This window comes from Pinus tabuliformis, chromosome 7, assembly GCF_031772625.1.
Source record: "Pinus tabuliformis cultivar Carrire ecotype Pingquan chromosome 7, CPIR1, whole genome shotgun sequence".
NCBI lineage: Eukaryota > Viridiplantae > Streptophyta > Pinopsida > Pinales > Pinaceae > Pinus > Pinus tabuliformis.
In genome coordinates this window covers 1,003,756,631-1,003,768,062 of record NC_142293.1, presented here as the reverse complement: position 1 = coordinate 1,003,768,062, position 11,432 = coordinate 1,003,756,631, and the positions used below count along the sequence as shown (strand labels likewise).

Below are 11,432 nucleotides of genomic sequence, written 5' to 3'. Positions count from 1 at the left end.
GTGTCTCAAAACTATTTGATTGTGTATTTCTAAAAGCAAACTCTTGCCTCCATGGCATCTGAGTATATGGTCTTGGAACCTATATTGTTGACAAGGTTAATTCTCTCTACAGACAGAGATGATCCCTCTAGCCTAATGAGTGGATCTAGCAACTGAAGTGACAATCAACTATACATCTTCTTAGGTTATAATTGAAAAGCAGAATGCAAGAGATTTCCTACCTTGTTCTCATGCTAATCCAATTTCTTTTGTTGAGAGCCTTAAACTGCTTGTGTCACATACTTGTTCCTTCTTATCTCAATGCTTATGTACCTGCACAAGTAATCAAGAGACAACAAAGCATGCCAAAACCAATTCAAATCCAATAATAACCTAATTATCTAATCAAGGAATGCCAAGAACAATGTAAACTTTGAAACGAGAACTATAAACTGAAAACGGAAACTCTAGCCCAAAAAATCCCAAAAAACATGAAAAACAGTGCTAAAAACGAAAAGTGTGTATATTGGAATGATGGTTTTTTCTTTTAGGTCAATTTTGAACATGTTTTAAAAATGGCACTGAAAATGATTTTTTTTGTGCAAAAATTGTCCAAAAAACACCCTAAAAACAATCGAAAGCCAATGATGAAGACCTATCATCTAATGCGAAGAACTCGCCATTAGGGCATGCCAACTCTAAGGTACTGAAAGGGAGTTTCTAAGTCATATTATGGGATAATGAGCTGAAGTCGACAGGAAGCGACCCATCGAAGTATGGAAATGATGAACCCCCCATCAACGACATGGAACAAAGAAAAAAGTAGAATAGTATTTAGGACTATATCAATGACTCAAACAATGTATAGGTAAATAACTACATATTGGACTTCTCTTGAACATATTAGCGACACGATTCCAGAGTGTGGCAACATTTGACTGAACATAATACTAAAGGTAGTGATGATAGAATGGTATAGTCAGATGAGAGGCAAAATGGATCACCTAAACTCAGTAGAACAAGTGACCAAGTGAGGATATCCCAAACCTGACATGAGAGCAGAAGATTGTCATGTTCAAGAGCAACATGTTGCCTATGCAAAGGATGTCTCATATTCATTTTCCCCTATTGTTTCTAGCGAGTGCCCCAATTATTTTTATCGCAAGCTTGAAGGGGATAGAATATGCTTGTTATGTACGTTCATTCTTGGAATGAATCCATCCTAGTAAGTTTTATGAGTCCTATGAAGGAGAAGCTTGGTCTCATCATGGTGATGAGTCTTTCGTTGTAGAGTTTTAACGAGCTCGACGAAAGAATAGCTTGGTATCTTTTTCATATTTAGATAGTTTGAAAAGGAGATGAAAAAGAAAACTCCATCATGTCCCTTTTTGTAATTTGTCCCTCGAACCCAAAAAGGTAAAAAACAATATCCAAGGGAACCTCTTAACCATGTCGACCAAGGTTTAACTTTTTCGTAGATAGTCAATCTCAGCCTGAAAAAGGGGTAAACCTATAGTGAGGTGACTTCGATTCATTTACTTTAACGAGTTCAAAATGAAAAGCACTCGACAAACTTTTCAGTTTTTAAGTCAAAAAAGAGTTGAAATATGACCTGAGGGGTGTTCCTTTTTTGTTTATTTAATGAGTCTGGAAAAAGAGATAAAATAAAACTCACGAGAATTAGTCAATAAGAATGATTGTTCATATTGAAGGCACCTATAACTGCAGAAGAAAAGCACCCATCGCTGATATCAAGAGAAAACATTAAAATATTACAAAAATATGGACAAAAATGACTTGCAAAAGCTATAAATAGCCAAAAGTAATTTTATTTTTTACCATTTTACAAAAGTGAGCTATGAAAGTGCATTTTTGCCCTAATTCTCTTAATTTTCTAGTGGCTACTGTGGGAGATCCAAGGTACCATTTCACAAACCTTCTACGACAGGTAAGAGCCTCATCCCTTCTCTTGCATTTTATCACTTTTTTATGCTTTTTTATAATTATTTTGATGCTAGAAAGGAGGATTTCAAAAATTTAAGGCGTCAGTGACCATCATGGGTATAGTCATTAGACCCGTGATGGTCGTGCCTGAGCCTAAAGGCTTGTACGATGCCATCGCATTGTTTGTAAAAACAGGCGTAGTGGCACTGAGGGAATTTTTTTAAAGAAATAAAACTCTCTTTTAGGCAAAAATTGATATTTTTCATTCATAAAAAAGGCACTAATAAGTGTTAAATTTTGTTCTATATGAAAATATGGTCTTGGAGTTGAAATAAAGAGGCCATGAGGATGAAGGCCATCAAGTAGCTTGAGATCTTGAATGCATAAACACTCTGAGGAATTGCAGGTTGCTAAAATTCTTCAGGACCATAGGGTTAAGGGCTAAGATGGAATTGCTGCCCTATTTGATCAATCCCTTGGATGTAGATCGAGATGGATATCTACTTCATCATGAGATTGTACCAATGAGGGGAAGCAGTCCACCACTTTGGATCTCACCCAGGAGGTGAGAGTACTAGGAGTCTAGTCCAGAGGTATTGTCTCGGTGCCGAAATAAGCAATGGAGGTAAGGTGAAGATAGCAAAAATCACCAACAACATCATCTTGAGAATGATATTTTTCACTGTGACACATGTATTCGACGCGCAAGCCTTGCAAGAGGCTTCAATATCCCAGTTCCAATACGTTATCGCATGTTTGACCCCCACCGTCTTCAACTGGTGTGGAGGCCTTTTGGAAAACATGAAACGACAACTAACTAAGGGGAAACATGGACACTTGAAGAAATTCAGGCTCGGTTCTATACTAGTGATCTTCTTTTTGGATCAAGTACCCCAATTATGGTACCAATGGGTAGAGGTACTAGATCCTACCCCTTGAGATTCGAGACTAGTACGATGGATTCAAATGATGCCTCAAGGAGGAATAGGTTAGCACATGTTTACCCACCACAATTTTTCATTTGGCTAGAGTGAAAACTACTCATGGTGGATGACTATGCTTATGTTGGCACAAATTTTAGGTGGGATCCATATTTTCCTCTACCACTAGGAGAATAGTGGACTGATGTAGGTAAAAACTTGTTTTTTGGATTTTTTCAAGTATTATGACTTTTTGTAAAAGTGTAAAATAGACTCAACTTGTGATAAATGTGTAGATGTGGGACCAGAGAGACCATTAGGCATGTCTCCAATAGCACAGTGAGCTACTCATCCAATAGTGGGTGCAGACTATGAATAAGGGGTTAACCGCTTAGTTGAGATGGAGTGCAATTTGGAGGCAATAACTCGAGGATTCGAAATTATGCCACTATTGATGATGTTCCACTACGTTGGTAGAGACACACAATGGGATTCTCTGCAAGACTGCATCAGTTTCTAGGCCAAGTGATCAGAGTGGTCTCGTGCTATCATGAGCACCGTGAAGTCTAATAGTTTATCTAGGTGTTTTACACATTTTGTAGGCTTTGAAAGCCAAGTGTCTCAGAGTACTCTATTTTTTCACAATTTGATGTACACACTATGACAGACATGATATATATATATATATATATATATATATATATATATATATATATATATATATATATATATATATATATATATATATATAGATATATAGATATATAGGTCGATAGATATATATGCATGTTTTATTTTCTACTTATGTGTCCATAATCATGATCAATTTTATAAATGATGCAAATACATATCAACAACAAAATTTGATAACGCATCTATTAATGCATTTAAATTACGTGGAATATGTTTTTTTTTTGTCGTTAAAAGACTAGCTAAGATTTTCTATTATATTTACAAAAAGACTTTACAGACATGGAGACAGACATTCCAGGGCCAGCAGTTGCACCCTGTAGAGTTTGAATGTAAGACAATAAGCTCCCTCGCAAGGGTAGCACCGACAGAATTTTCAAAATGACCAGCCAAACTGATAGAGTTCCTCTCAAAACAAATTGCTTCTGGAGGCCTGGAGACAATAAGAGTCAGCAAGTTGATTGGCCTCATTACTCTGAGCATAGTCACAACTGCCCATGCAGGGGCTCTCGACCTTATCTGACTGAACCTTACACTGAACAAAAATGACACTAGACTCGACATGCATAAATCAAACATATAAACCCAGAAAATGCCAACTGAACAGACACAGAAGTTGCCAACTGTCAAGCACAGGAGAATCCGGAACCGACATACCCTCAATAGTTTTAGTCCTGAGTTCTGGTGGAGAGAGGTGGCACTGTGTGGAGCTGGGGCTCGGTGTCCTGGTCCTCGCAGAGGCTTGGGTCTTCCACCACATAGCACCATCCCCTTCCTTCCGGGACTCCCTCCCACATTGCTTTCCATTTGTCCTCATCCACGCCTGGAGGTGCTGGCCCCAAATAGGGTGAGGTGTCTTGGACCGCCTTCTTCCCCAAATTGTCTGGCTCATTCGGTGGCGCCTCCTCAAGGCCCTCCTTCTCAGCACTGTCCTTTTCCGAATTTCCTGGTTGCTCCGCCATTGCTGCCTTGCCCGATCCTTCTGGAGGCTTCTCTGACGTACCTTCAGGAATACTAGCCCCGAATTCTTCAGGGATTTTTGTAAAGAGAACGGAAATATGGGCATTGACGCCTGTGTTGTCCATTGGGCCTCCCAAAGTGAACACCACCGAGCCAAACGCTGGCAACGATGGCCCTCCCTCGCTCGAGCTGCCAACCTCCAAGAATTGTCCGCACGGGAGTTGTGTGGCTCGGGCTCTCCTGTGACAATAGCAGCAGCAGCAATGGTGGTGTTCATCTGCTGCAGGAGTTCGAGAGGAGGAACCTCTCCCTGGTCCTCATCTGCTAGGCTGTCGTTCCCGTAGCTTAGCCATGTAACTCACGTGCGCCCTCCATAGTAAAATTTCTGAGCACCCTCCTGCACTCGAATTGACCCTTCTTGCTTCCAATTGAAGCAGAAATCCTTCAAATTTCCTCCCCTTCTTCCAGCCACAGCCTGAATTGCAGCGGCAGACCAGAGCTTGCACTGCAACAGGAGGCTTAGCATCCGCCGACTCACAGTTCCTCTGCTCTCGCATCCATCTACTCTGAACACTCCAATGCATCCACCTCCGATGCTGATATCGTTTTCTAAACCAGCTCTACGACAGAGCATTAACTGCTCTTTGCTCCACCATCGAGATTTTATGCTCTGCATTGAATGCCATAGCATGTTTGATGAGCCTTAAGCTTTGACGGCATCCGAACCTGCCCTATTAAACACTCCATGGGACGGCACCTACGGGCCATGTGTCACGTCCCTCCCTGGCACCTCATCACCCGCATCCGGGGATTCAACATCCTTGTGGAGTATGTTTTCACATTCCTGTTTCTGTTGGTTGCTTAGGATGATGTCCAGTTTACCTTCTAGGAAGGGCTGGTTACAGTCTACTCCAATGTTTGCCATGAGATCCGCGATCTTGTTACCCTCTCTTTTGGTATGATGGAAAGAGAGGGCATTGTGACTGCGCAATTCATGAGCGATATTGCTTAACCTGGCCTCTAATCTCCAACTGTCAGCTACCTTCCTGGCTTGAGAGCCATTCTGAATGCGAGTAGCCATGTTTATGAGGATTTGAGAGTCTCCCTCTACGATCAGCGGTTGAAGATTGAGGCGTTTTGCTGCCAAGATCCCCTGCCACATTCCTTCCAACTCCGCCGAATTGTTGGTGTCCCATCCTATGTTTCCGAAGTAGGCCTGTAGGGGTGAGCCTTTGTGATTTCTTATGATGCCCCCGAATCCTGCTGGCCCAGGGTTGCCTTTCGAGGCTCCATCGAAATTAAGTTTGTATGTGTTTATGGGTGGGGCAGTCCAACCATGGTCCTCCTTGTCTCTGCGTTTCACCGATTGATGCATGGTGGGCTCTTGTAGCAGCTGCAACATCCAGTTGTCTAGGATGTTTTTCTCGTTGTCTGTTGTGGGAAGATCCTCTTTGGTCCAAGTTTTCAACAGCATGGTTTCTTGGAGATTGCTGTGTATGCTGTTCCAGATGCTCTCATTAGTTCTGCTTTGATTTTTGAATATGCGCCTGTTCCGTTCCTTCCAGATGTTCCATAGTAGAATGCCCGGGATAAGATTCCACAAGTGGTTGAGAATCTCACACTTGTAAGGTCTTTTCGGCCATTGGCGGATGGTGTTGATGATGCCGTCAACTTCCCGGCATCTCCTTTGGCATTTGAATTCTACCTTTTCCCATAAATGAGTGGCGATTGAGCAAGTTTGCAGAAGATGCTGCAATGTTTCCTCATTTTGAGAGCAATTATGGCATATAGAAGGTCCATGAAAATTACGTTTCCTTAGCTTGTCCCAAGTAAGAATCTTCTTGTGCCCAACCAACCAGAGGAAGTGTGATATTTTAGGCCAGGCTTTGAAGCTCCATATCCTTTCCCATAGAGGGTCTGGTTTGATGGGGAAGTTGCCTAACAGATTGTAGGCTTCTGAGGTAGTATAGGTGCCCTTAGTTTGGTAGCCCCATCTGAGGATGTCCTCATTGTTTTCATGTCTGATTCTTCTTTTATTTAACTCGCTCTCCAGTGCTGTTATCTCTTGGGGGCTTGTGTTGTTGGTAATGCGATTGCCTGATTGCCATTTCCTGAATCCGTTCTCCACTTCCTGTGTCCAGAATTGGTGCACCGTGGCTTGCTGCTGCTCCTGGCTGCTAGGAATGATCGTTGCAGGGAGAACATTTGAAAGTTTGGGCATCTGGTTCCAGGCATCATTCCAGAACCTAGCATTGTGACCATTCCGTATTTCCCAAAAGCTGTGTTTCTGAACGAGCTGATGATGTTGTTTAGCTGCATTCCATATAAGTGACCCATTGATAGTGGGTGTGAATCTGATGAGCTCTGCTTGGGGCATGTTGTTGGTGTATTTGGCAGTCCATATTTTGGCCCATAACTTCTCTGGATTTGTTACCCATTGCCACCATATTTTAGCCGTCATGATGGTGTTGCTGTGCTCAGGGTCCCGAAGTCCAATTCCTCCTTTGTTCTTGGGTTTACAAACAGTGTCCCATTTGACCAGTGCCCATTTACGGTTGGTGGCAGAACTTCCCCACAGAAAGTCGCGCTGCAGATTTCTCAATCTCTTTAGAACCCACTTGGGTGCAGCCAAGATGGAGAAAAGATAGAGAGGCATGGCCTGCAGGACAGCCTTGAGAAGCACAACCCGGCTGGCAAGATTTAGGGAGCGATTGGTCCATAGATTGAGCTTGGACTCAAGCTTCTCCAAGAGGACTCTCCATGCCGGCTGCTTTATGGCCGAGGCTGTAAGGGGGGCTCCCAGATACGTGGAAGGGAGAGAAGCGGTTTGGAAGCCCAGGATACGGGAAACAGCACGTTTTACAGGCGGAGGGGTGTGGAAGAAAAAAACTTGAGATTTAGAATTATTGACATGGGTACCAGAGGCTTTAGAGAAGTCGTCGAGCAGGGATTTTAACTTCATGGCTTCCTGAGCTGAAGGATAGCCATAGAGCATGGTGTCGTCTACAAATTGCTGATGAGAGGAGGCTGCTGTACTGTGGATGGAGATCCCTTTGAGCTGATTAGAGTGAAGGGCTTGCTTGATGTGCCTACCTAAACCTTCCGCCATTAATACAAAAAGGAAAGGTGATAGGGGGTCGCCTTGTCTGATGCCTCTGGAGGGCTTGAAGGGCCGGGAGGGTAAGCCATTGACGAGGATGGAGAAATGGGAGGATGAGATGAGGCTCAAGATCCATCTTATCCAGGAGTCACAAAAACCAAAGGCTTTCAGCATGTGCTTGATGTAAGTCCAGCTGAGCTTGTCAAAGGCTTTGGAGAGGTCGATTTTAAGAAGCATACCAGCTTGATTGGATGACTTGAGTGAATGTATGATTTCATGAGAGAGGATGATACCATCCATGATCTGTCTACCTTCAACATATCCTGACTGCTCCGGGGATATGAGCATGGGTAGCAGAGGTTTGAGCCTGTTCGCTATGACTTTGGATATGACCTTGTAGAGGACATTACAGAGGGCTATGGGTCTGAATTTATCAGGGGTGATGGAGTTTTCCTCTTTTGGGATTAGAGCTATGAAGGTAGAGTTAAGGGAGGGAAGCATCCAGCGAAGGGCCCTGGACTCTTCAACTATTTGCCAGACCTCTATTTTAATTAAGTCCCAGAAAGCATGAAAAAAAGTAGTTGTAAAGCCGTCAGGTCCAGGGGCTTTACCTTCTTTGAGCTGCGCCATTGCTTCATCTACCTCGTGAATGAGAATTGGGCGCATAAGCAGCTCGTTGTGCTCCTCTGTGACTAGCCTGGGGATGTTGTTTGTAATCTTCTCAATGGCACTCTTCCTGTCCACCGTCTGCTCCTGATGTACCAGCTTGAAATGATTGATGAGGATTTCCTCTATCTTTTCATGTTCTTCTTCCTTGGTCCCCTCTGGGCTTTGGATGAAAGGTATTTTGTTGTGCATTCTTCTTTGCACTGTGGTATTGTGAAAGAACTTAGTGTTGCGTTCCCCTTCTCTTAGCCATCTGATTCTTGATTTTTGTTTCCAGTAAATTTCTTCTTGTTTCCTGCGTTCTTCGAGCTGATTGTAGATTTGCTTCTCTCTGCTCAGGGTTGCCTCCGTGTGCCCTGTATTGATTATTGTCTGGTGTAGATCCTTGAGCTCCTGATTAAGTTCCTGTTGTGCTTCGAAAATGTTCCCAAAGGTCTCCCGATTCCATCGTTTAAGGTGGCCTTTTAGGAAGCGCAATTTCTGTTGTAGCTGGTACATCCTTGAGCCTTCTGGTGGGACAAAGGAGGTCCATATTGTTCTGACGAAGTCCTTGAATGCTGGATGCGTTAGCCAGAAACCCTCAAAGCGGAACGGTTTTTTGGTTCTGTCCCCTGGTCTCTGCCAATGCAGAGCTATTGGCCAGTGATCCGAGCCAGAGTGTGCAAGAATCTCCGCAGTGAAGTCACCGCCTAGATGGATCGCGTTGTCTGAAATCAAAAAGCGATCAAGTTTAGATGCGATCTGGTTCTTTCCTCCTCTGTGATTACTCCAAGTGTAGGTTCCATTGCAGAAAGGCATGTCGATGAGCGAGGCATTGTGGATGAAATCCTTGAAATGTTCTGCTTCAGGTTCTAATCTGGATCTTCCTCCTGTTTTGTCCTCGATTTTGGTAATCATATTGAAGTCACCTGCAACGATCCAAAGCGGATGCTGCCTGTTAGCATTTAGCGCCTCAATGGTATCAAGAAGGACTTTTTTGTTTCCTCCTTCCTGAGGAAAGTAGACATTCGACAAGTTTCCATGAACCTTGGTGCCTAAAATATGAAAGGCAGCTTGAATGAGGTGATGGGAGGCATGGAAGTCAGTGAGCGAGACTGCCTGAGTGTTCCAGGCAATTGCTAGCCCTCCCGAAGCCCCCGTTGCATCCACGGCTACTGATCGGCAACCTGGCCAGGCCTTTGAAAGTATTCGACCCAACGTTTGACTGTTGCATTTGGTTTCTTGGAAGAAACACATTTGCGGTTTTTCCAACTTGATCATGTTTTTTAACATTCTAGATTTAGTTGGGCTGTTAAGCCCTCTTAAATTCCAAGAGATCAGCTTCATGGATAACTGGTTTGGGTAGGGCTGAAGTACTTCGTGAGCTTCGCATATCTCCCTGAGTCCACCAGGAGTTTGCCCACCTCCATTGTTCTCTGAAGATCTGTCTTTCTCCCTCTTTTTTTGGAGTCCGTCGGACGCTGGTTGCTGTCCCATTCACTTCCAGGTTGAATACCTAGTTGTTGTTGGTGGAAGGCCCTGGATAGTACCTCTTCCAACTTTTCTAGATCCGTTTCTGAAATAGAGTTATACGCCTCTTTCCTACAAGCTAGCTCCAATCCAATGATGTCCAGTCCGTGGAGATCTATGCTTTCAGGCTCTACTTCCATGATTTGAGCTTGACTTGTGTCTTCTTGAGTTCCTTCTGAGATTGTTATGGGAGTCGATGTCTCGTTCTTCTCCGTTTCCATGGGAGTTTTCTCTGGATCTTTCTGGTGCCTGCTAAGGATGGTTGGGATTTGTATGGGGGTTTTTGACTTGGGATGGGGAGTGGAGGGGGGGGGGGTGGGAGGAGGAGGATGGGTGGGTAGGGTTGATATTGTCAGGTAAGACTAGATCTTCAGGGAGATCACTGAGAGATTCAAAGCTGTTCTTGGAACCAGGGTTGTGGGATTTGGGATGCTGAGGTTTAGAGGCATTCTGGGGCTTTTTCTGCGTGCGCTTTCTGTAAGAGACTTGGGTGAAGCCATCATGTGATGGAGGATCCGAGGTTTCCAGCGGGCTAGCTTTTGCAATGAGAGGACAGTCCCGATACAAGTGCCCTATTGCATGGCATCTTCGACATATGAACGACACATGTTCATAGTCTAGGGCTTGCGTCCATTCCTCATCCTGATGAGCAAGGGTTATAGAGTTAGGAAGAGCTTCATTAAGACATATAAAGACGCGGATCCTTGCATAGGATATATACTTATGAGTTTTTGTGTCCTCCGAAGCTCTGATATATTGTCCCACTCCATCTCCTATGCGTTTCAGGCTTTCCTCTTCCCAGTATTCGTCGGGGAGCGAGTATAACCTGATCCAGACCGGAGCCCATGTGAGATCCTCCTTGTCAGGGTTGAATCGGGGTTTCCAGTTTGTGATGTAGAGGCCTGCTGAGTTAAAAAAATACGGGCCCCCTCCAAGGATCCTGAATTTGTCTTCTAGACAGTAAAAAATAGCAGTGAAGAAGCCTTTCGGCCCTAACTGGAGAGAGACATCTCCCTTGGGCTTCCATTTAGCCGCGATCCATCCATTTAGGGCCCTTTCTGTTGGCCAGAACCCTATGAATTTGCCGATGATTGCATGATCTGTCATGAACTGGATCCTACTGTCGATCTTTTCTCCTGGTAGTTCTATGCGCGGTCTGACCTTGGCCACCGGTCAGCAGGTGGAGGAAGTGACTGGCGGTTTAGTCGCTTGGGTTTCCTGTTCTTCGGGTTTGTCACTGTCGCCTTTCTGCTGCTTCTTCCCTTTGCTCAGAATGTTCGGATCCACCGATCCAAATGTAACTTCAGGTTCCTTGCTGTGTTGTGAGGGGGAGGGCTTTGACGCCCCCCCCGGGGGTTGAGCCATAGTTGTACGCTGTACTCCTGCAACTCTGTCACTCTGCTGTTGCAGAAGATGAACAAAGCCTGAGCCTGATCCTCCGTGTAGAGTACGCCGTCACAGGTTTCCGCCCTGCAAACCCTAGCTCGCTTCCTCTCTCCGGAACTCGTGTCGAGATGAATAATTACGTGGAATATGTTGATATGTAATAAGATAAAAATTAATTTATAGCAATCTAACATGTAGATACATACACAATATTTGTGGATTTCTCAGTGAGTAATGATTATTTAATTGTAACACAACGAGCTATGAATCCAACTTGA

At 44.1% G+C, this 11,432-nt stretch overlaps 1 protein-coding gene across 1 annotated transcript; it reads right to left on the bottom strand.

Annotated features, from left to right (window-relative positions):
• Positions 1–4,201: 4,201 nt before the first annotated feature.
• Positions 4,202–9,735, bottom strand: LOC149250973 (uncharacterized). The gene is made up of 4 exons (XM_089453805.1): positions 8,605–9,735; positions 5,284–8,346; positions 4,856–5,163; positions 4,202–4,733 (listed from the first exon to the last, which is right to left on the bottom strand). Exons 1-4 carry the CDS (start codon positions 9,733–9,735, stop codon positions 4,202–4,204), a joined length of 5,034 nt encoding a protein of 1,677 aa, XP_089309931.1.
• Positions 9,736–11,432: the final 1,697 nt, after the last annotated feature.

What these genes read in the sequence shown, in the direction of transcription:
- LOC149250973 (XM_089453805.1), bottom strand. Translation starts at nt 9,735, where the DNA reads ATGGGACAGCAACCAGCGTCCGACGGACTCCAAAAAAAGAGGGAGAAA. An exon ending in CCCCGGATGCGGGTGATGAG is followed by an intron (nt 5,164 to 5,283) that starts GTGCCAGGGAGG and finishes CATTCAATGCAG; the next exon opens with AGCATAAAATCTCGATGGTG. An exon ending in TTTTACTATGGAGGGCGCAC is followed by an intron (nt 4,734 to 4,855) that starts GTGAGTTACATG and finishes CTATTGTCACAG; the next exon opens with GAGAGCCCGAGCCACACAAC.